The 25,266-nt window shown below is 45.4% G+C and overlaps 1 protein-coding gene across 1 annotated transcript in view; it reads left to right on the forward strand.

The window, feature by feature from the left end:
* Positions 1–10,499: 10,499 nt before the first annotated feature.
* Positions 10,500–25,266, forward strand: part of Slc17a5 (solute carrier family 17 member 5) — a 39,732-nt gene continuing 24,965 nt past the window's right edge. The window contains exons 1-4 of the mRNA XM_021656487.2: positions 10,500–10,687; positions 20,133–20,329; positions 21,495–21,728; positions 22,791–22,878. Coding sequence (XP_021512162.1) covers positions 10,594–10,687; positions 20,133–20,329; positions 21,495–21,728; positions 22,791–22,878 — 613 coding nt within the window. The 5' untranslated portion in view covers positions 10,500–10,593. The remainder of the gene's footprint in view (positions 10,688–20,132; positions 20,330–21,494; positions 21,729–22,790; positions 22,879–25,266) is intronic.

Here is a 25,266-nt window from a genome sequence, read left to right on the forward strand (position 1 = left end):
CTAAGGCAGAGTTATCATTTTAATAAGGATACAACCTTGCACAGGGCGGGGCAGGAGGAGGAAAATAGAAGAAACAAGGGCTGGGGTGGTAACAAATGAATGGATACTTGGGGAAGCACGGGGGGGGGGGGGGGCGGGGAGGGAGCAACAACTGAATGATATATGTCAGACCAAGGGGGATCATTTGGGCAAAGCAGCTTGTGCCAAAAAATGGACTTTTGGCCAATCCAAAAGTTGTTTTGTTTGGGCCGTTTTGTTTGTAGAACCTCACTAGTGGAAGCAATACCATTCCAAAGCAGAAAAAGAGGAAGAAGACAACTGGGTCCTTGCAGGGATGGAAGCGGCTTTAGGCTGAGCCCTTTGGCCTTCTCAAACCAGCGGAAAGAGGGTTACCTTTGCAGTGTCTTCCAGGAGCTGTCAGCGCCACAGCTTCTAGAATCACCACTTCTAGAATCCTTGGTTGTTTTATTTGGTTTGCTGGGTTTTTCCTTTCATTAGGTGGTCAGAGTTAGATTTCAGAGAGTATTTGAATCTTTGTACCGGGGCCTCCCTACATTCTAGGTGTCAGTCTAGGGGCTTGTGCCGTCACATTAAGGAAGGAAACAGTTCTTTTGTCTACAGTCAGACCCGTAGTCTGTATTTGAATGTCCAAAAGCAGAAATTAGAAAAAAAAAAAAAAAAAAAAAAAAAAAAACCGGAACGCAGGTCCATAAAATGACAAATAATTGAAATCATCCGTTACATCCCAAATCCAGCGAGAGCGAAGCAGATAGTCCTTAGCCAACCAGGACTCAGGACCGCGGAAGACCAAGGCATAGTTTCTCCTACTGATCATTCTGCACCAGCCTGCCACCTGGTGCTCACAAGAGTTACTACACCCGATTGTCAGCGTGTCCACTTACAAACTGCAATGGAGCACCATCACCCTTTTCTACGCCTGAGTCGTGCCTACTGGACAAAGTCAAGGAGGACTGAGAATAGACAATCTGTTTTACAGTGTGTCTTGGGCTATTCCGGATGCTGTAGCAGACTGCATGACATATAAACCTGGAAATTTATTTCTCACAGGCCTGGAGACTGGGAAATCCAAGATCAAGGGTGTGTGAGGTTCTGGGTTCCTTCCTCAAGAGGAGAAGAAGCTTTTCTCTCTAGGTTTATTATCTCAAAAGTTTGTCATAGTAACGTAAAGGCAGCTAACACCATTGCTCTAAGCGTGGAGTGAGGCTGTATTTTGGTTCTCAAAATGTACTTCCGGACAGAGCATTTGATACTTTTAAAAACACAATGTTACCAAAAGATCTCTTTTAAAATTTATAGTGTGCATGTGTGCATGTATGCATGTGTGTGTGTGTGTGTGTGTGTGTGTGTGCGCGCGCGCGCGCGCGCGCGCACGCTCTCAGAGACTAAAAGAGGGCACGAGATTCCTAGGTGCTGGAGTTACAAGCCCTTGCAGGGCTCCAGGCTCCTTACATACGTGGATGCCAGGATCCAAACTCCGGTCCTTGGGACTAAACAGCAATCACTCACCAGCACAGCGCTGTCTATCTCTCTGGCCCCAAAGGTCTTTTGCCCTTGTGTTCTCGCATCTCATATCCTTCTGGCTTCTCCTTTCTTGGGGTTCCCACTAGCTCGGTGCCAGCCCACCACACTCTCTAGCACACCTGTGAGCTCCCATCCTGAAACTCCTCCCACTGACGGTGGGTTAGGGTGATGGACCAACAAACTGATCGACCCCCTCGCACCCTGTGCGTGAGGATTCGTTGACTGCAACACAGCATGGAGAAAACGTGGGATCAGAAGTCAGAGTGACACACATGTGGCTCCTGCGCTTAAGCAATTTCCCCTCAGTGGGTTTAGGTTCCCTCAGCTACCAAATGAGGCTGACAGGCTGAAGAGATGACTCCGCAGGTAAGAGCGCATCCTGCTCTTGCAGAGGACAAATTCGAGTCCCACCACCCTGTCAGATGGCTCACAACTGCCTGTAGCTCCCGTTTCAGGGGATCCAATACCCTCTTCCGGCCTCCACATATACTGTCCTCACATGCACGTGCACACGCACACTTAAAAATAATAATAAATAAATTAAATAAATAAATATTAAATAATATTAATATTCTTTTTAAAAATTAAAATTACGTTTGGGCCTATGACTATTTTGAGAAATAATACGTGTGCCAACACGTCTGAGACATGTGTTACACGGAACGAAAGCATGATTTTACCATGCATTACAGCTTGCAAGCTGTTGGCTCGGCTGCTTTACGAAATTAATAACATCCGCCAGGCACGGTGGCACATGACTGTAATCCCAGAATTCTGGGAGGCAGAGGCTGGTGGATCTCTGTGAGTTCAAGGCCAGCCTGGTCTACAAAGGGAGTCCAGGACAGCCAGGGCTACACAGAGAAACCCTGTCTCAAAAAAAAGAAAGGAGAGAGAGAGAGAGAAATAAAGAAAAGAAAGAAATTAATAATATCAAATTTTGACCATATCATGGTTGTCTCTTCTTCATCAGGTAAAAACTCTCCCCTCAGCCCACCCACGGTGCTTTTCCTAGGGAGAAATCTGTAGTGAACAAAAAATATTTTTTTATTAAAAAAAATTTAACAAAATGTTTTTTCTTATCATCCCACTGAAGCTCTTCTTCACAAATGCTGTGCAGGGCGTGTCTCTGCTGACATCAGTATGGTAAGGATGGGGAAAAATAGTATCACAGTAAAGCAATCGGAGTAGTAAGTTATTTTCCCAAATAAGCACAAATCAGTGTGGAAGGAAGCACAGATCCTAACAGATTAAGTAACTTTGGTTGCTCTATTTTTTTCAAATTTTTCTGAAAGTTTCCCCCCAGAACTGTGCTCAAAATTAATTTTGGAACTCCCTTCCCATGCACGTTACTGGCTTGCACCCACGTATCGTAAGCTCAAGCAGAGACTACACAAAACGCTTTCCCCTCTGTGGAATGGCGTCACCACACACCGAGCCCATGCCCGTCTCAGCTGATCCGTCAACTGAAGCCTGGGGGAAATAGGCCATTTAACTACGGTCTCTAAACTACACTCGGGGTTTTGTTGTCAAGTTCTTTCTACATTTATTCTGTTATTCATGTGGATAGAGATTTGAGTCTGACCAAAATTCTTAAACATTGAAAGAAGTAACTTTTAATATCCTGATTTAGTAGCAGAACAACGTTAATGAGCCCTAGGTTTATAGGACTGCAATTTTCGCTCCTGAAAAAATCAATTGAAAACATAGTGATAGCCGGGCGGTGGTGGTGCACACCTTTAATACCAGCACTATGGAGGCAGAGGCAGGAAGATGGCTGTGGGTTCAAGGCCAGCCTGCTGTACAGAGTGAGTTCCGGGACAGCCAGGGAGACATAAAGAAACCCTGTCTTGATAGATAGATAGATAGATAGATAGATAGATAGATAGATAGATAGACAGACAGATAGATAGATGGATAGATAGATGCATAAATTTTCAAACAATATGAGTAAGTTCTTGAGCATACTGTACAGCATGACTATGGTTAGAAACAGTGAACTATGCCCTCATGCTAACTGTCCCAACTACAGGGGCACAGAGAAACGTCTGGCTGTTACTTGGATATTGGACAGGTTCATGGGTGCAGGCATCTCTCTATCCAGCCCCATCAAACTGTAAACATATAAAGTTTGGGGTAGAGCTCAGTGGTAGATTGGTAGATTGCCTGTCTACCACACCAGAGGTCATGGCTTCCATCCCAAGTATGAGCCAAAAAAAAAAAAAAAAGAGGAAGGGAGGGAGACACAGAGAAACAGGGGGAGGAATGGAGGAAGCTTTTTTAATATTGGGATTTGCGTCTCACAGCAGTGTTTTTTTCAGATTATGGAGATTTTTCTTCCCTGTTACATCAGCGATAACAATTAATCTACAAGCCACTACACTCTTCATTAACAGGGAATATGAATGTGTGTGTAGAAAGAATTGTGACCAAAAGGAGAGACTGACACAGAATCACTGCAGCTTGACACCTACTCAGCACAGTTTCCCCGTAGTTTTCTCATCTGTGTGAGTCACTCAGTTCCAGTTGTTTCAGCTCCCTTTGCAAACTCGCTTTGCTTCTCCTGCTTCCTGTGTGATTCTCACATTTACCATGCACTCCACTGATTTTTTTTTTTTCACAAGATTTGCAGATTTGGATTCATTTAAATTTCTCTGGATTGGATAAAATTATACAAATTGTGAAATTTTTCATTCTAGTTAATTTTTTAATGTGCGTGGGCGTTTTGCCTGCATGTAGGTCTTTCTGTGCCTCTTGTGTGCAGCTACTGCCAGAAGGGCCAGAAGAAGGTATCAGATGAGGCGGGAGCAATGGTTTGAGTAAGCCTGCACCCTCTTTTAGCCTCCTCTGCCATTACACGGTACCTGGACACACATGAAGCACGACCTGCCTAAGACCATCAAAAACCACTGCTCTAGAGAATGCTGACTAATACAGAGGCGGTGAGGATACAAAGTTCAAGGTCATCCTCAGAAATACAGCGATTTTGAGGCCAACCCTGACAGTGTGAAATCAACCCGAGACCTTTCTTACACGGCAAAAGGAGAGATCTGACTTCCACACGTTATCCCCAGACAGCCACGTGCACATCATGACACTCGGATTCCCACATGTGTGCACACACACACAAAATAAACAACTGAAATATATATTTTTTATAATTTTAAGTTAATTTCTGGCTGTAAAGATAGCCCAGCAGGTAGAAGCACTTGTGCATGAGCCTGAGTTTGATCCCTCAGATCCCACAAGGAGGCAGCAGATATCTGTTTCTAAGAGTTAGGTTAAGATTCCCACATGTGCTCCATGCTGTGTGGTATGTAACACACACACACATACAAGCACACTCAAGCACACCTGCGTGAGCAGGCACACACATACATGCACACACGATAAGTGAATAAATACATTTTTAATTTTAATTTCACCTGTATTTAATGTTTTTTAATTCTTTATTAATTACACTTTATTCACTTTGTATTCCCCCTGTGGTTCCCTCCCTCTTCCCATCCCTATCCCTCCCTTCTTCCACCCTCTGCATGCATGCCCCTCCCCAAGTCCACCGACAGGGGAGGACTTCTCTTCCTTCCTTATGATCCTACTCAATTAGGTCTCATCAGGAGTGGCTGCATTGTCTTCTTCTGCGGCCTGGTAATGCTGCTCCCCCCTCAGGGGGAGGTAATTAAAGATCAGGCCAATCAGTTCATGTCATAGGCAGTCCCTGTTCCTATTACAATGGAACCCACTTGGATACTGAGCTGCCCTGGGCTACATCTGTGCAGGGGTCTTAGGTTATCTCCATGCATGGTCCTTGGTTTTTTTATTTGAGAATTTCATACAATGCGTTTTGATCACAGTCATCCCCTCATCCAACATCTGACGGCTCTCAGATGTCTGTTTCTGTCTTCCCCTCTTTAGTCCCCCTCGTTTCTCTGTTTCTTTCTGTCTCTGTCTCTCTCTCTCTCTCTTCTTTCTCTCTTCCCATTGAGTCCAGTGTGTACTGGCTAACTCCTCTCCCATGTAAAGCCTACCTTGGAGTGTGGTGGGTATATTAGAGGTCAAACCTTCAAAGAGAACTGACTCTGCCTTTCCTGGGAAGCCATCACACACTGCTAGGTAGAAAGTTACTCAGCTAAGGTGGGACCCCTTGTTACTTTTCCATGTGGCTACTAGACACCTGAAAATTACACAGGTGACTGGCATTACATTCCCACTGCATAGTGCTGGCCTAGAGGGCTGTTACCAACCAAAAATTGAGAATTAGAAATCTTGCTGAACAAAGACGCCCAGAGGCCCACCTCCTGACGCCACCAGGCCACAAGGCATGGGCAGGGGAAGACACCAACAGGCCTGCCAGCCAGGTGGCATGCCCAGATGTGCAAGCGTGTGTTGGAGAGATGGGAGAGAAAGAAAAGTTGGACAGTTTGAGCACTATAAAGAGAGGCAGGAATGGAGATGCGAGGGTGGAGGTGAATAGGCTGATGTGTGCAGCCTGTCCTGCCATCTGAGGCTGCAGTGAAGTCCCAGCCAGACCTGCTGCTGAGGGCCCTGTCTGGGTCCACAGCCATGCACCAGCAAGGGTCTGTGTCAGTGTCTGTGGCTCCTATTACCACCAAAGACCTTTAGGACATCCCTGGTCTGGCTATGCAGATCTGGCCCCGCCCCTCATTAGCTGTGGCATTCTGGAAAGCTGGGCCCATCCCTCACCAGCTGCAGCACTTGTGAGAGCACCCCCCAACCCCACCTGCACACCTCACCTGGGCAGCGCAGTGGAGCTCACCCTGGTGTCAGAGGCATGGGAGACCTGGGCCTGCCCCTTGCTGGCTGCAGCACTGGGCGAGCTAGCCAGGGCAGTGTGGCCCTGGTGGTGTGGCTGTGGGAGAGCTGGAGGGCTGACCGCCTCAGCTACCACCCAGGCCCAGATCCAAGGCTTGGAGTTGGCCCACCCCCACATCTACTCCATCTATGAACTGCTGGAGCTCTCGAAAGGTTCAGTCCTGCAGCTTCCAGAGCTGCAGGATCTCCATGACATAGGGCAACAACAGGATATCCGAGAGGTAAGGATTTAGTATTGACGGTGTAGCAGAAGCCAGAGGCCTCGAACCAGACCAATGACTCATTGCAGTGAACATTTGCAAGTGAAGACATTCCACGATGAGATGTTTTTATTTGTTTTTTTGTTTGTTTGTTTTTATTTTCTTTTGGAGAGAAGCTTGCAAGGGCGCAGAGCAGATAGGAAGGAATGGGGAGATGAGTGGGATGGGGAAGCATGATGCAAAACTCACAAAGAGTCAATAAAAAGTTAAGGAATAAATAATTTTTTTTAAAGCTGCATGGTGCCAGGTACAAGGCACATGCCTTTAGGGCAGGCAGATCTCTATGAGTTTGAGGCCATCCTGGTCTATATAGAGGCCAACCAGAGCTACAAACTGAGACCCTGGTATCAAGAGAGAGAGAACAAAAGCTTTATGCCCATAAACTCCTCAAGGTCAATTCACAAATGTGAATAACTAAACATCTGAGGATGTAGGACTAGTGCAGAATGGTGGTGGTGTGTGGCTTTAATCACAACATATGTGTGTGTGTGTTATATATTTTATATGATACACATACACACACATGATGTGTGTGTTGGCTCGTGCCTGTAACCCTAGCACTCGAGAGGCAAAAGGAGGACGATTATAAGTTTGAGGCCATCCTGGGCTACATAAGGCACTATCTCAAAAAATTAAACCCTTACACTACACCGCCTGAAATCCCACCACTCTGGGAGGCAGAGGCAGGTGAATCTCTGTGAGTTCTAGGCCAGCCTGGTCTACAGAGTGAGTCCAGGACAGCCAGTGCTAAATAGAGAGACCCTGTCTTTGAAAAAAAAAAAAAAAAAAAGACAGGAAAGCTGTAGGGTATGGCAATGCATGCCTGTAAGCCATTCTACATTCTAGTAGTGAAGGAGAGACAATAAGACTTTTCTTTCTTCTTTGTTTTTGCTTGTTTGTTGTTTTAAAGACAGGGTTTCTTTATGTAGCCTTGGCTGTCCTGGACTCATTTTGTAGACCAGGCTGGCCTCAAATTCACAGAGATCCACCTGCCTCTGCCTCCCAAATGCTGGGATTACAGGCATGTGCCACCATGCCCGGCTAAGACTTTTCAAGTCATCTTTGGTTACATACAAAGTTAGGTCAGAGTGGGTTACATGAGACCTTGGGGTTTTGTTTTTTTGTTTTTTATTTGTTTGGGGGTTTTGTTTGTTTGTTTTTTGCCTCTTGCAAACATTTTAAAACAAATAAACTAAAAATGGAACTACAAAGTACTTCCTTTGGGCCAGAATCAACCACAGCAGGGAGAAATAAACTCAGTTCCTACGCCATTCACCCTGGGGGAAAATGGCAGAATCAGAGAGGATGTAAGAGGAATCTAACAAAGGAACTAAGCTGCTGTCCATTAGCTTATACGGAACTCACAGTATCTATGACCTTTTCACAGTGTGGCCTGTTAAAAAAGATGTTTCCACAGATGCCGCCCACATGCAATGCTACATTCTGAGAAGTCAGTTTAATCAGGAGCTTGCAAAAAAGAAAAGAAAAGAAAAAGAAAAAGCCTGAACATCCTACTGTACCATAAAGAAAAAAGTATTGCTCACAAGTCACAACAATATAAACCGATAATCCCAGCACTGGAAAGACTGAGGCAGGTCAATTTCTGCTCAAGTTTAAGGACATCATGACTACCAAGCCAGCCAGAGACTCTGCGTACAAACAAACAAACAAAAAGCTATCTTATCAATAGGAACAAGTAATAGCCTCACAGCCAACTAAGAGAGCTTCCAACTACCAAAACTGTATTGATCTGAGCAATGAAATAAGTAACCCAGTTATGTGATAATCTAATCAGCAGAACGAGTAATTCCTTAGAGTGTAAATTAACGAGTACAATACCATCCTGAGTTCTCGGTCTTCTGCTCAGATAAACCTAGGATCTTGAGTACTTCACCGCAGAAAGGAATTTCAGGGTGGCCAGTGTGAAGCAGGGCTGACGTTCATTACGAAACGACTTTAACTTACATTTAAGCATTGCTGTGAGGAAGAACGAGCCGTGCTTGGGAAAAGGATAAGATGCACCAAAGAAGAAGAAGAGTAGGTGTGGGTACCTCAAAGCTAAGTGAGACAGTTAAGAACTGTCTTGCTAAGAAACCCCCCCCGCGCCCCCCCTTTCCCCCCGGCAGTGGTGACACTGTGAGTTCAAGTCCAGAGCCTAGTCTAACAGAGTGAGTTCCAGGACAGCTGACCAGGAATACACAATGAAACCAAAAAAGAACCCCTCCCTCCTCTCTTCTTCAGTAAATGACAGAGTGCCTGTCCCTGTCGAGGTGTCATGGATAGTATTGTAGTCTGATACGGTAAAACCGTGGATCATAAGCGGGGTTTCTGGTCAGAATCCTAGAAATGTCCCAGGGTTTACATCGTCACTCAGCTGGCAGGAGATTTCACCCAGACTTGGGAGTGAGGGGCTCCTTTCCCATGTCCCTTTAAACCCTGCCTGCCTATCCTCCCTCAAACTCTGTGTATTGACTTTGCAGCTTGTCCGTAACCTGAACCTTCTCAAGTAAAAAGTATAAGTAAGGACACAGTGCTGCTCTAATTTGAAACCTTTCAAGGCTATTGGAATCTGATTCTCTGTGCTGGCCAAAAAGGAGAGAACTGGCAGTCTTTTTCTCAGAGAAAAAGAGCCGACAAGGGAGAGGAGATACCAAACCTATTGGTTCTTATAGGGCAGCAGCGTTGCTAGAAAGCCTCGAAAGCGGAGGGCTCCTGTTAATGAAAAACCAAGTCAGGAGGAGCCCTTCTCCTGCCCTATGCTCAGTGGAGGGGGGCGGGGGGGGGGAATGAGGGCATGAGATAGGGAGGCTGGTCTTTTTGTTCTAACCAACCTTCAGATTGCTTGAAACCCACCCATGTGGACAAGCAAACTGACACATCAAATTAACCACACCAGAATTACTGTTTGAACGTACATTTTAGCAGAATTTGCCGGGTGGGTACGTGCGTACTCAAGGACCTAACTGTACAACTGTCAGTTTGCAATCCACAAAGTACGGTTGTTTTAAAAACTTGCCCAGCACTTACTTGCCCGAGAGTTAGGGACGTCTTTAGACGTTTTTGTTGGGGCCTCGGTTGCCTTACTGAAGTGCTGGCTCGAAAGCCTCTGCTCTTCCTCGGTCTGCCTGGAATTCTCCAAGGGCATCGATTTTGTCTTTTCCATCCGTCTGCAGATATGGACTTTATTACTCAGAGGCCCAGTGGCCCCACCAAGGCTGACTGAGGCGTTTTCCTAGTTCCTCTTTCTTGGAGTCAGCAGTAGGAAAAACCTGTCTAAATTAGATTTACAGAGCAAAAACCCCTAAGCTCATATATCACGTGGCCTGCCACCGGGGGCTAGAGGTCAGTGGTACCAGCGTGGGTCTAGCATGCGGGAGGCCCTGGGTTCAATCCGCAACACCGTCCTAAAAAAAAAAAAAAAAAAAAAAAACAGCTGCCTCAACTAGGGTTCACCTGTGAAACAGGCAGTTTCATCGGACAGAACATGCTTTCTTTTGCTGCTTTTCCACCTCAAAATCCATACGCTGTCATAAAAACGAACAAAGACTGCTGATAGTTGGGAACTCTACTGCCGACCTCCGGAGGTCAAGTACTCCCTGACCTCCTCCCCAGCTCTCCATCACTACAAGATGCAATCCTGCCACCGCCTCCAGGCTGACCCCAGTCCCGCTAGGAGCGATCTGCACGGCTTTTGCTCTGGGTACCAAGGCCTGGACCCCGCACCGCCCCTGCCGCACCACACACCACGCATGCTCGACGTCCAAGCCAGCCCCGCCCACGCCGGAGTTGCCCAAAGCTAAGATGGCGCCTTAGAAACGCTCGGCCAGAGATGGGCGGGGCCTAGGGGACGCAAGGGGCGGAGCAATGCCTGCCCCGCCCGGCCAGCGCGGCCGGGGGCCCGTCCTCCCCAGAGTTCTGTTGGCTGAGCAACAACATCAGCGCATCTGCTCTCCGGGGCGTCATGAGGCCCCTGCTCCGGGGTGCCGCGGTGAACGATGAGGAGGAGAGCTCGGACAGCACCCCGCTCCTGCCGAGCGCCCGGCAGGTCGAAGCGGGTGAGCCGTGGGACCCGCGTTCCGGGCGGGCGGGTGGTTCCCGGCCGTGGGCGCCTCGAGGCTGCGGGATCCGGGGACAGGTAGCAGGTGCAGCCCGGTGGGACGAGCCAGAGCTGCCTTTGGAGCTGGCGGGGCTGCAGCAATTCGGGTGCCGGGGGTACCCTACGAGTCAATGAGCAAAGAGCTGAAGTGCCCGTTGGCCCGTCTCCAGAGGCTGCCAGGTTTCCGCTTATGCCTGCCTGCACCCTTGTGACCTGGCAGCTCCTCGGTCAAGGAGAAGAGACAAAAAACAGAATCACAGAAACTTTACAGCTGTTGTGTGTTTGGAGGACGGTTGCGTAATCCCGCGAATATCTTGACTTTGTGTTGTAAGAGACCGAAAATATTGCAGACATTTCCATTTTTCCACCCGTTTATCAGACTACAATTTAAGTTAGGAAACTAATTCTTCTCAAGATAAGATATCTCTGGCACTCTAATAATGTGCCAAAGGTCTCAGGGATGGTACTTGAGAGAGCATCTTCCCTGACCGGGGATGTGGCTCAGTGGCACAGCCCTTGGCAAGGTTCTGGTCTCCCTACCCACCATCCCCCAAAAGAAAAGTGTGTGTCTTTACTGGATCTTTACTGGATTTCGCTACCCTTTTGTAACGAAGCATCCTAAAAACTACAGAAAACTAAAGGACAGATCGGCTTGCGCACAGCTAAGGATACTGGTGTGAGAAAGACTTGAGCTGGAAATCTGTGTCTCTGTTGAACAGTCTTCTGTGGGTATGTCTTTTGTTGACATTACCAAAGGATTCTTTCCTAACTGCTTTAACCATCATAAGCAGATAGGCATCCTTCCTACTTTGGTGGGTAACTACCCTACTCTGAATACTTACTGATTGTTTAGACTATTTTGTTGGGATTTTGTTTTTGTTTTGGTGATTTGTTTTGGTTTTGTTTTCTTTTTAGCATAGTTTATTTGGGGACTGGAGAGATGGCTCAGCAGTTAGAACACAGGCAGCTTTTCCAGAGGACCTGAGTTCAGTTCTCAGCGCCCACGCCGAAGCTTACAACCATCTGTGACTCCAGCTCTAGGGGATCCAACACCCTTTCTTTGAGACAGGGTCTCTTGTAACCCAAGCTGGCCTCTAACTGCTATGTATCTGAGGGTGACTTTATTCTGCCTCCGCCCCCCGAGTACATGCTAAGCGAGCATTCGGTGTCCACTGGCACCTCCATCCGGCCCCTTTTGCTTTCTTCTTGGGTTAGAATCAACGTTTGGTACGTTGTCGTCTTGATTCCCTTTCCGTGTGCCTTGTCATCCCATCCGTCTTGACGCCAGCTGCCTCCACTGCAGACATACAGCAGGCTGATCGCTTCAGTTTTGTGTGGATGTCCACCTTCTTGGTGGTTCTGTCTGTTCCACTAGGAGCCTCGTGTCCCGAGTAACTTAATTTCCCACCAAGGAGAAATAGTCACAGTTCTTAAACATAGGAGCTGGAGTTCCAGGATCCTGAGAACTCCAATAGAAGGCAATGATAGCGCTTCAGTTTCTGAAGTTAATGAGTGCTGAGTCTGTTCTGCGGGGCCCAGTTCTTCTTTAGAATATCTATAATACAAGCCCAACACAGGAAGCCCTCAGTGACGTTAGTTAGCTATTTGTTAGCAAGCCCAGTGCCCTCTGCCCACTCAGGAGTATTAGTTCTTAGACTCGGTTTAGGACCTTGGCTCAGGTGGAAGGGCCAAAGCCCTCCCCTTGCCTCGTTCTCATGCCTTTGTGCATCCTGCTTCTTTTGCTTCCTTGGCTGTACACGCCACCCCACCCCCACAGCTGCCTGGCAAGTTCTCATTAAGGAAGCCTCAGCTAAATACCCCTCTTCCAAAAAGACCTTCCCTGGCCTATCTCCCAAGATTAGTGGGCCTCCTTTCTCCCTTGCAGAGGTATGTAGCACTTTATTTCATCAGAAAAGCTTTCTCAGAACCAGGCAGTGGTGGCGCACACTTTTAATCCCAGCACTTGGGAGGCAAAGGCAAGAAGATCTCTGAGTTCTGAGACCAGCCCGATCTACAGAGTGGGTCACAGGATAGCCACGGCTACAAAGAGAAACCGTCTCTTTGATACCCCTTCACCCCCCCCCCCAAAAAAAAAAAAAAACGCTTTCTAAGGTGTGGAGGTGGGATTATGGGAGTATAGAGTGAATAGTTGTAGAAGGAACTAGGGAAACCAGGAACGTTAAACACACAGGGTTATCTCTTCCACCGGAGTGATGGATAACCTATTTCCTACCCAGAAGGCTGGGACTGGATGTAGATAACCTAGTGACTGGTGCTATCTGTAGGGCCAGGCCACGCCTTACTTCCCTAGACTATTACATTTATCTCAGACCCTTCCTCCCTAGGCCTTTGTCTTGAGCCTTGTTTCTGAATCTATAGAACCCATCTTTCTAGAAGAGGTCACGAGGAACTTGCAGAGAGCTTGGCTGTAGTGATAAGCGTTGTTGTGTATGTGTGATTGACTTAATTGTCACCAGGAAACGTTTCCAAAATCGTGCTGTACTTAAATAAATACGCCTTAAATAAACTGCTTCGGTTTTGAAACAACACCTGCTACTGAGTTCTAGCGAGCCAGATTTTCTTCTTGCCTCACTCCTATCGGCACTCTGCTGGCCCTGGTGTTTTCAGAGACACCTACAATCGGCACCCAACATGAGGGGCTTGGCCATCGGAGAAGGTAAGAAAATTTTTCTTTAAATAGAAGCAGAAGGCAGGAATTCCACCCTCTTGCCTAAGGATTCACACTCTTAAGTAAGAGAGCAGAAATAATCATGGGTTCTAATCAGTCTTCTGAGACAAAGAACATTGTACAATTATCAACAGTTGTTATGAACCAGAGTTGGGGGCTGGAAAGATGGGTCAGTGGTTACGAGCACTGGCTGCTCTCCCAGAAGACCGAGGTTCATTTCCCAGCACCCACGTGGCACCCACGTTACAACTGTCTGTAACTCCAGTTTCAGGGGATCCAGCACCTTCATATAGACTTATATGCTAGCAAAACAGCAATGCACATAAAAAATATAAATAAATAGATAGACCCAGAGGGAAAAATATTAAAAGCAAGAGCTCTGCAACACTACAAATAACTGTAAAATTTAACCCTTGGTTTCCCAGCCAAGTAACTATTGATGTTAAGTATCAGAAGCATATGGAACTAAAGGGAGATAAAATTTCTGTCAATTATTTTGCAAGCTAGAGTTCAGTAATGTATTGCTTGGACCCTCTCGGGAGGATTACTTAAGAGAGAGAGAAAGAGAAACAGATAGACGGAGAAAGCCGCTCAGGCTTTCCAGACCGTCAGTCTCTGTGCTTTTGGGGCTCATCGTCCTGAGCCATCTAATTGGAAAGTCCTCTGGCCCTACCACCCTTCCTGCTGCCTGGGTCTGACCAATCCCGGAGTGGCAACACCTGAGTTTCAAGGACTGGCGGGCAGGCCTCCGCTGCAGCAGCATGAGCTCGTAGGTCTAGGCTCTCCCAGAGCTTAGAGCGTTTGGGGTTTTGTTTTGTTGTTTTTCTCAAGACAGGGTCTCACTCTGAAGGTCTGTAGACCAAGCTGGCCTTGAACTCACAGAGATCTGCCTGCCTCTGTCTCCTGAGTGCTGGGATCACAGATGTGCACCACCACCACCTGGTTCCAGATGGCCCTTCTAAAGGGCAAGGAGTATGAGTTTTACACGCCAATTCCAAATGCTCCACAAAAAAGATGGTACAACCCCTGGTTGAACAGCTCAACTCTGACCTTGTAATCAGTCAGCTCTTATTAGATGTTTCTCAGCCACTGAATAATTTAACTGACTTCATATGTAAATTAGTACATAAAAGGTAGAAATGCACTGAGAACAGGAACCCGCCTACCTTGGGGGTTTACGATTTACGATTATTAAAATTTCATTTGTTTTTTTATAATAGGGGCTGGAGAGATGGCTCAGAGGTTAAGAGCACTGGCTGTTCTTCCAAAGGTCCTGAGTTCAATTCCCTGAAACCACATGGTGGTTCACAACCGTCTATAGTGAGATCTGATGCCCTCTTCTGGCCTGCAGCATACCTGCAGGCAGAACACAGTATACATAATAAATAAACCTTCATAAATAAATAACAGTGTACACAGGCTTGGGATGGATTTCAGAAGTAAAATAGTAAATTGGAATAAAGTTTTAAAAGTGTTCTGTATAATATGGTGGCCAAGAAATTCAAACATAATTGCATGTTTTTCAAACTCCCTTGGAGGCTGGAAGAATTTAAACAAAAGAGCAGCCAACAGGCCTTAGATTATTTGAAGTTTTCACCTAAGATTAATTTTTTTTTGTATGACCCGAGGATCCGGCACATCAGACTATCTGCAAAATGTAGTAAAAAAACTGAAGCTTCCAGCAAGTTCTTCCTCCGTGAAACTGTTTTGCTTTGATGTCGTTCACAGTTTTATTTCATCATGGTATCAGTTGGATGTATACTTCTTTACCGAATTGCCACCTTCTTCGGGATTTTCTGTGACTGGTGCTGAGCTATATCTGAATATCCTGTTACCTAGTAGGGGAGTCTTCTTAAGCTCAAATTTTTAACTTGGCTTAGATTTTAAGGATCCCCATAGGCCGGGACATTATGATACGTTCCTCTGATGCCAGCAATAGGTGAGTCTCTAAGTTCGAGACCAGCCACATCTATAACGTGAGTTCCAGGACAGCTAGGGCTGCACAGAGAGGTCCTGTCTCCAAGAAGAGAAAAATAAATAAGTAAATAAATAGAAACTATTCCAAATCTTAAGTTTAGGTTTAAATCTCTAAAACTTCAAGAGCATTGCTGATGAAGTGGATTTTGCTTATTTTTAGTGTTCTGCTCGCCCTTGTTCCGACAGTGATCACACCCAGGCAGGGGAGGAAGTCAGAGGAGGCTCACAGGGGCCTGTCCTCCACTGAAGGTGTTATTTTACACAAGTGTTTCAAGTGTCTGGTGCGTAGCTCGCGCCGAGTGTGTGACATTTGAAACTACAGCTGTCTGTGTCTGGGCTCTTCTCTGCTGTCAGGTATATAGAGATCTCTGCTGGAATGCACCACAGGCGTGCACAGCACACTATAGGAATGTGTACATGAGTGTACACAATACAACTAGTCAGCCGCACAGCACAGCCCCAGGGGAGGCACAGGGCACTGGCTGCTCCAGGAAAATACTGTTAGGCCACAAGTGGGACTTGGCTTGGTCAAATAACCTCTTATACATTTTTTCCTTCTCGGACCCTTTGCAGCTAAAAAATTATAATGGTTCTGCTTCTATCAGCAAACACTTGAAAGAATTTTTGCAATCTCTAGAATATTAATCATGTTACTAAAACCCTTACAATCTATAGTGGTAAGCTGTTGTAGAATGACCCCATCAAATACCAAAATTTAAAAATTTGCTATATTGACCCAAATCCCCACGTACTATGCTTCATTTAGCTATGCTAACTTCATTTTAAAAGATAATGCTTTTTCTGCTGCCCAAAAGCTTTTTGTACTAAAGGAGACACAGCCTAAAGTGTATGTATGTATGTATGTATATTTTCTTTCTTTCTTTTCCAAGACAGGGTTTCTTTATGTATAGCCCTGGCTCTCCTGGAACTCACCTTGTAAACAGGCTGGCCTCGAACTCAGAAATCCACCTCTGCCTCCCAAGCACTGGGATTAAAGGTGTGCACCGCCATGCCTGGCATGCATATATATAAATATATATTGATATGCATGCATATCAATGAGCCCATTGTTCTTCTACCTTCAGGTCGAGGTTATGCTTATGTCTTTCCAGAAAATGAACGAAGTCTCAGATGGCTCCCACTTTGCTGTATCCAAACAGGACAGCATCCTGGAGACCAGGAGACAAATGAATCATCTAATGATAGGTGAAAAACCCATCCAGAGGAAGAGTAAGCCAAAAACTTGTGAAAACATCAAGACTTTAACTCATCAAGCCCAGACTCTAGGGAAACAACAAGGATAAAATACAACTGACCCAAAAATAATGCTGCTACATGTCCATTCTCAGCTTGTTGATGCAGAACCCAAATACCTTTTCATATTAGGAGACAGTATGCTGTTGTATACTAGGGATTGTTTTTTAGGCTTTTTTATTGCCAGTCTCAGGAATGGTTACTGATGTACAAAGTGAGGCCATCTCAAAGATGGCCTATGTGATTAGTAAAACTACTAGTATTACAGCAAAAATCTTAGCAGAAATTAATCAAGAGATGGGTGATTTGAGTGCCACAGTTTTACAAAATAGTGCCACTATACATTGTCCATTGCTCAGACATAATCTTGGTTGCCAACAGTTTCCTGGTATGTGTTGCTTTGATGTGTCAGATTTTTCTCATACTGTTGATGATCAAGTCAGTGATTTGAATAAAGAGGCATAATCTCTCGAGTAACCTTTGAGTGGCCATCCTGGTTAATGTGGCTTTCTCCTTTGGTCCTCTGTTAACTATCCTTAAAATTCTCTTATGCATTCCTGTATTAATTAGACGAGTCACAGAGGCAGTGCATTCAGCCTTGGCCTCTGCTACAGCCACTGTATTTTCCTTAAAAACTTAGAAATGGGGAGATGCAGAGGGCACGAGGTCCTAGTGCTCACAGATAAGGGAAACCAGGAATATTAAACCCGCAGGGTTATCTGTTCATCCGGAGAGATGGATACCTGTTTCCTGCCCAGGAGGCTGGGGTGGGATGCGTTAACAACCTGGGCTACGTGCAGGGCCACACCCGATTCCCTCCCACAGAAAGGGTCTGTTCATCTCAGACCCTTTCTCCCTAGACCTTTCTCAGTCAGTAGACCCCATGCTCATGGGAGATGTCGCATGTACCTTACAAATGGAGCAGAGACCCACCACGCACAGATGGTGCTCCCGTTTCAGAACTGAAAACCTTGAGAATGAGAAGGTTGTTATTTCATCTATTTTCATTTTTCTCATCTAAGTAGCTCTGTAAACACAGGTGGCCAGAGCAGAGCTAAGGGCCAGTCTGTAGTTCTCCGTTGTGCCCACTGCACAGTCTGTGTTTATGAAGCACATTTTAGGAGCTGGTGTCTGCTTTTGATGAGTGCTTTGTTCGTTATGCAAGCTTGATCTTGCTTTGAACTCAGTGTGGTGGGTATCCAGTGGGCCGGCTCGCTCTGCCGTGCAAGCTTATTTTATCTTGGATCAGTTTCAAAGAATATCCCGATTCACAGGCACATTTTACTTTCTAAAAATATCTCTGGCTAAATGGATTTACAGTCGCACCCATTTTCATAAACCTGGTATCAATTTATTTTTAGTATAACTTTTAAAACTTTGTAGCCATGTATTTTATTTTCTGATTATTGATGGGACCTTAGAAAGGTAAGTTACCTGACCTATGATTTTTTTTTTTAAGGATTGTCATCAATATTTTGAAATATTTTGCTCACCTTAAAAAAAATTTTTTTTTTTTGAGACAGGGTTTCTCTGTGTAGCCTTAGCTGTCCTGGACCTGCTTTGTAGACCAGGCTGGCCTCAGACTCACAGAGATCCACCTGCCTCTGCCTCCCAGAGTGCTGGATTACAGGTGTGCAGCACCCAGCTCATGTTTTAAATTTCTTTATTATTTGTTAATTTATTTTCATGTGTATGAGTTTTGCCTGCATGTATGTCTGTTCACTATATGCATACAGTGACCTGAGGGCCCAAGAGGGCATTGGAGTCTCTGCAGTTTCAGACTCCTAGGAACCTCTGTGTGGGCACTGCTCAGCAAACCCAGTCCTTCTAGAACAGTCAGTGCTCCTAACCACTGAGCCATCTCTGCAGCCCCTTGCTCGCCTTTTTCAAGCATTTATTTGTTTCGTGTTGGGGGTGGGAAATCAGAGGACAACTTTCAGAAGCCAGTTCTCACCATTTTGGTTTCAGTAACCAAACAAGCAAGTGCCTCACCCACTGGGCCATCTTGCCGACTCTTTCTACACCTTTCTTTTATCTGACACCCACATCTCATTCACATGATAAAATGGTTTATGAGCCACATCAGCCATGACCTGAGGAGAAACGAACAATGGCCAATAAAAGAAGGGAACTATAAAAAAAATTTTTTGAGATTAAAAAAAAAGGATGATAAAGTAGTTGGGTGGCACACGCCCTTAATCCCAGCACTCAGGAGGCAGAGGCAGGCAGATCTCTGAGTCTGAGGCCAGCCCAGTCTACAGAGGAAGTTCCAGGATAGCCAAGGCTACACAGAGAAATCTTGTCTCAAGAAGAAAAAAAGAAAAGAAACAAACAAACATCCAAATCCAGCATCATCTGAGGAAAAACTAATAGCATACAATACAAATACCTGTATAAAAACTGGGCTAGGCACAGTGGCAAACGCCTATCCAGCACTCAAGAAGGCAGAGACAGGCCTGTCTCTGTTAGTTCAAGGCCAGCCTGGTCTATAAATCGAGTCCAGGACAGACAAGGCTACACAAAGAAACCCATGTCTCAGGGAAAAAAAGAAAGAAAGAAAGAAAGGAAGGAAGGAAGGAAGGAAGGAAGGAAGGAAGGAAGGAAGGAAGGAAGGAAGGAAGGAAGGAAGGAAGGAAAAAAGAAAGAAAGAAAGAAAGAAAGAAAGAAAGAAAGAAAGAAAGAAAGAAAGAAAGAAAGAAAGAAAGAAGAAATGGCATGGAATAATGATAGTACAAACAAGAGAACCATACATAGTTAGTGCAAATTTAAAAAATGATATGTAATAACAATATTTCAAGCAAGAGAAACAATGTAGTTTAGAGCAAGAGGGTTGTTAACTGCTCATCCTTCCCTTTTACTCCCATGTCTAGCATTTAATCAAGGACTATTAATTTCCCCCTTTAAATTTACTCAAACCTACCCACTTCTCCGAGTTATTTAAAGTAAGACATTTTAATTGCCCAAATTTGAGATTGGACTTACCCACTCAAACCTATTGTAAATATGGCATGTTAAAGTTTTACTGAAACTGGGTAAAAGGGAATAAATTATCTTTGGGCAAACCTGTGTAGATATGCTTAAGTGTAGGCTATTCAAAAAAGTACTGATTGGTACTTCATATGTCAGGGCTGGAGCAATGGCCCCGCAGTTTCAGAGCACTTAGTTCTCTTGCAAAGGACCTGGGTTCAGTTCCCAGCATCCACGTGGCTGCTGATATCTGGTACATAATTCCAGTTCCTACTCATACTTAAGACAAAATAAATAAATAAATAAATCTTCCAGGCATGGTGGCACACACCTTTAATTCCAGCATTCCGGAGGTAGCCTGGTCTACAAGGTGAGTTCCAGGACAGCCAGTGCTACACAGAGAAGCCCTGCCTCGAAAAAGAAAAATAATTAGTCAAATAAATAAATTGTTTAAAGTTGTTCCTTTCATGATTTAGAGACCATATAATTTAAGGTTTTCTCTCAATCTTGATTTCAGCTCCAGTATGCTGCTCCGCTCGTTACAACCTAGCGATTTTGGCTTTCTTTGGTTTCTTTGTTCTTTATTCATTACGGGTGAACCTGAGTGTTGCATTAGTGGACATGGTAGATTCAAATATAACTCGGATGGACAATAGAACTTCCAAGGAGTGTGCAGATCATTCTGCCCCTGTAAAGGTACACTACAATCACACGGTAAGTGCTTTCTTTAGACAAAAATTTGATTAATACTAATACTTGCAAGTGAAAGTAATGAAAAAAATCTGCCATTAGCTTTTTTTCTTTTCTTGGGAGCTGAACAGTTAACTTAAAATTACAGTTTGTACTTCCCACATTAATCTGTTGGGAAAATTGTTTTTCCATTTCCTGGGAAGAATTTGAAGAAACTTCATTGGCACATCAGAAAATTGGATTGTTTATTTATTTATTTATTTATTTATTTATGTTGGTGTCTTGAGCGGAGTTTCTCGCTCTGCCCTAGAACTCACTCTGGAGACCAGATTGGGCTTGAACTCAGAGATCTGCCTGCCTCTGCCTCCTAAGTGCTGGGATAAAGGGGTGTGCCCCCCTGCCAGCTGTTTAAAATGTTTTCGGTTTTGGGTTTTTGGAAACAGAGTTTCTTTTGTATCCTTGGCTGTCCTGGAACTCACTGTGTAGACCAGACACAGTACAGAGAAACATCTACCGCCTCCCGAGTGCTGGCAGGAAAGGCATGGACCACAGCGCAGCCCAAGCCTGTGGCTCCCTTTTGAAGCTTCCTCTAGTCTGGTGTCATGGACTAGCACACCTGTTAAAAGTTCATGATTTCAGTTCTTTGTCCCCTCGCCCCTCACTTCTGGAAACTGCGTGTCACGGTGACGCACCTACCTTCCAGAAAGCTTGTCTTACTTAGGTTTCTGTGCTGAAATACCGCAACCAAAAGCAACCTGGGGAGGAAAGACTCTGTTTCATCTTACAGCTTACACTCCATCACAAAGGGAAGTCAGCACAGCAAGCTGCAGGCAGGAACTGAGGCAGAGACAGGGAACACTGCTTGCTGAAATCCACCACCACCCCCGCCACCCCACCCCCGCCGTAACCTACTCAGCTTGTGTTTTATACCCCAGGACCACAGTAGCCTGGGCCATCCATCCCACATCAATCAGCAGTCAAGAGAACGCCATACAGACTTACCTCTAGGCCAGCCTGATGGTGGCATTTTCTTCATCAAGGTTCCCTCTTCCCAGATGACCCTAGCCTATGTCAAGTTAAAAAACAAAGCGACCAGCACAGCCTGCATGCCATGCAATCCAGAACAGGAGTTCAGAAACTCAAAGTTGGAAGCATTGTTTTTCTTTCTACTTTTTTTTTTTTTAAACAGGGTAAAAAGTACCGGTGGGATGCAGAAACTCAAGGGTGGATTCTTGGCTCTTTTTTCTACGGCTACATCATCACACAGATCCCGGGGGGGTACATGGCCAGCAGAATCGGGGGGAAGCTGCTGCTGGGCTTTGGCGTCCTGGGCACTGCTGTCTTCACCCTGTTCACACCCTTGGCCGCAGACTTAGGCGTGGTGGCCCTTGTCTCGCTTAGAGCGCTGGAAGGACTCGGAGAGGTAAAGATCTTGGTTCTTGTTTTACTTCTGATTCTTTACTTCTTACTCTTTCTGTCCTCTTCCCTCCTGTGTAAATCCTAATCCCTAGGCCTGGGTTTCATCCCTTGAATATTTGACACTTAAGGACCTGCCCACCCTCAGTCACAGGAATGGTGCACAGCTTATGCGTGCTGAGATTTGCTGGAAGGCTTTGGAGAATTCCAGGTTCTGATTTTATCTTAAATTTTATTTTTGGTTTTGAAACAGGGTCTCCTCTCTCTGTAGCTCTGACCGTCATAGAACTGACTTGGTAGACCAGGCTGGCCCTCGAACTCAGAGATCCGCCTGCTTCTGCTTCCTGAGAGTTGGGACTAAAGGCATATGCTACCACACCCAGCCCCAGATTCTATGTTTTTCTCTTCTTTCTTTTTTTTTTTTTTTTTTCAAGGCATATTTTCTCTGTGTAGCCCTGGGTGTCCTAGAACTTGCTCTGTAGACAAGGCTGGCTTCAATTCACGGAGACGCACCTCTGCCTCCTCAGTGCTGAGAATAAAGGGATGCGCCACCCCTGCCTGGCTGGTCTTAATTTTTTTTTTTTATAGTCAGTAAGCGCAGATTAAAGTTTTGTTAGTATTTTGCATGTTCTTATTCCATTCATATCCAAATACCAGTCTTCACAGAATACTATTAAAGACGAATTCCTTCCTGGTCATAAAACAGAAAATACTATCAGCCCCTCTGTTCCCAAAGTTGTATTTTTTTTTTCTTACCTAAATAAAATATATTTATTTGTAGTCTGTTGCTTCTGATGCAGTTACTGTATCTTTCTGCAGAACTATTCTTGCGGTATGCTTTCCTGACTGTGGCTGTTTAACATCGTATCTGTTGTTCTGTTGCTGTCACGGATGGCCACTGTATTCCTGCATAGAATTTAAACCTTGCTTGTACTGCGATGCTCTCATCTTTCGCCCTCCCTTCTGCCCACACCACACACCTCACCCATAAAGCTAGGTCAGCCCCCTTCACCTTTTCTGTCTGATTTTTGAAGCTGCCTTGTATTTCATCAGCAATATCCACCCCCAGGGTGTTACGTTTCCGGCTATGCATGCCATGTGGTCTTCCTGGGCGCCCCCTCTTGAGAGAAGCAAGCTTCTGACCATTTCCTACGCAGGTAAGATAACAATCCTCGCAAAACCTTTGCGTCATTCGATGCGTATGAACACAGGCTTGGGAAACAAGCATACAGGCCAGACTCCTGTGGCGTGGGTGGCTCTTCCTGGAGGAAGTAACCTTTGAAGGGTACACCTTTACTATCGGTTTCTTTCCTGTCTCTGAAATGGAACAGTATGGTTGACTAATGTCATTCGCTCTACCTGCTTTCATCTACCCCCTGTCATTTATCTCAAAATGTGCTTGCTGTCTTTTCAAAGGTTGGTAGTTATAAAATAGTTCAGTGGCTGGAAAGTTTTATTGGTTTGTTCTTTTACTTTGTTGGTGGTAGTGGTGGTGGCGGCTGGTTGCTTGGTTTTGGTTTGTGTTTGTTTGTACGTTTGTTTCAGAGGCGGGGTTTCATTGTGTAGCCTTGGCTGGCCTGGAACTTGCTATGTAGACCAAGCCACCTGGTCTCATACAATCTGCCTGCTTTCTGCCTCCAAGTCCTGGAATTAAAGGCATGTGCCACCACACCCAGCAAGATTATTTTATTTTTAATTTTGGATATACATATGTGTTTGTGTGTGCAGATCCCCTGGAGCTGGAGTTGTGAGCAGGCAGTTGTGAGCTGTCTGATGTGGATACTAGGAGTTGGATTCAGGTCCTGTAGAAGAACAGTGTGTGCTCTTAATTATATGTGTCTGTTGTGTATGCCTGAGTGTTTGTGTTGTTGGCCCCAGGGCAGCCCCCAACAAGACAGCAATGGGAGTGGGTTGTCAGTGAAGGGCACAGAGATAAACCACTCCAGAGAGGGTTTTAAGGAACAGCATCTACTTTATTGCACATGATAAAGTGGAAACCTATAGGCTGTGATTGGTTAGCACATTGCCTCAGACTGGAGTACTGAGAGCTCAGACCACCAGGGTCTCTGTGTGGAAGCACATTAAAGGAGATGTGGAGAATGCAGCCTGGTCCATATGCCAGCTACCTACCCACGCTTCTTCAGAACTCAGTGTTCTGACTTGGTATGCCACACTGCTTATTTAGAAGCGTAGTGTGCCAAGTAGACCTGTGTGTATGTATACCACACGTGTGGAGATAACCCTAGAGGACAGAGAGGGTGTGGAATCTTATGAACTGGAGCACAGGTGGGATGGGAGCTACCTGATGTGGGTGCTGAACAGACTGGTGTTCTGCACAAGAGACCCCAAACCCAAGTCTCAGCACAAAGGAGATTTATTTGCCCCGTGGGTACAGGGGGTCAGGAAATAAGAGACAAAAACAGAAAATAGAGGACAAGGGAGAAGGAGAAGGGAACAAGAGAGTGGGGAGAGGAATATTTGTCTTGGAGGACAGAGGACTGCCTGTGCATAGAGAGGAGACATGGTCCTTAGGCAGATGGCAGCTTATAAAGGTAAAAAGGGAACTCTGTTAGGATGAGGTGTTCAATTTTTATTGGATTGGTTAATTAGAGTGGCCAAAGGGGGCTTTTGATTGCTAGATTTCAGTACTTAAGTAGTCAGACTCGGGGAGGAAGTGGCCAAATAAGGAAATAGATCTTGGTGGCTTGTAGTGAGAATTCTGGAATTTTGGTTTCTTTTAAAAACACAGAGATATTATGAGAATATGTTTTTGCTTTAATCCCAAGTGTGGAGATATGGAGCTACTTTGCAGCAGCTGTCTATGATTTGCCTCATGCTCTAGTAGGGGCGTAGTTTCTGCGATTGTGTGATGGTTGGAATTTGGGGAACTTTTATATAAATTCTAGGGCCCCTGAGAAGCTATGTGGGTTGTTGGTTGGTTATTGGTTGTTGCTGGTCACTATTAAGTAGTTGCAGACAAAGAAGAGAAACAACAAGAAGTTAGATATCCTGACGGTGAAGATCAGACTTGCCCCAAGGAGTTCAAGGCCCCTAATCAGCAGGAAGTAGTCTAACCATAATTCTGCCCCCTTTCCAACCTCTGACTTTATTCAGGGATCTCTTTTCTTCATCTCTATCCTTTTTTCTTTCTTATCTAGCGTTGAGGGGTTGGAAGGGAAGAAGAAAGGGGTGGAGAAGGGTAGAAAAAAGAAGAGCCCTTAATAGAGTAGCAAATGATGGCTACAGTGGCTAGCTTTAGGAAGACAATCTAACAGTTTTTAGCAAGACAGAAGGAGTAGCAGAAGGCCAAGGCCTGCCAGAGCCGTGGTTGTCATGCTCTGGCTGGCTACAGCCACTTCAGGTGCCAGGAACCAAACCCAGGTCCTCTGCAAAGAGCATAGACGCTCATAACTGCTGAGCCATCCCTCCAGCCCCTTTCCATTGTGATTTCTAACTTGACTACGTAGTAAACATATTATTACTTTCAGCTCTTCTCTCCATGCATTTTTCGTATGCATTTGTTATCGTTTAGAGCTGCAGGTGAG

This window comes from Meriones unguiculatus, chromosome 6, assembly GCF_030254825.1.
Source record: "Meriones unguiculatus strain TT.TT164.6M chromosome 6, Bangor_MerUng_6.1, whole genome shotgun sequence".
Taxonomy (NCBI): Eukaryota; Metazoa; Chordata; class Mammalia; order Rodentia; family Muridae; genus Meriones; species Meriones unguiculatus.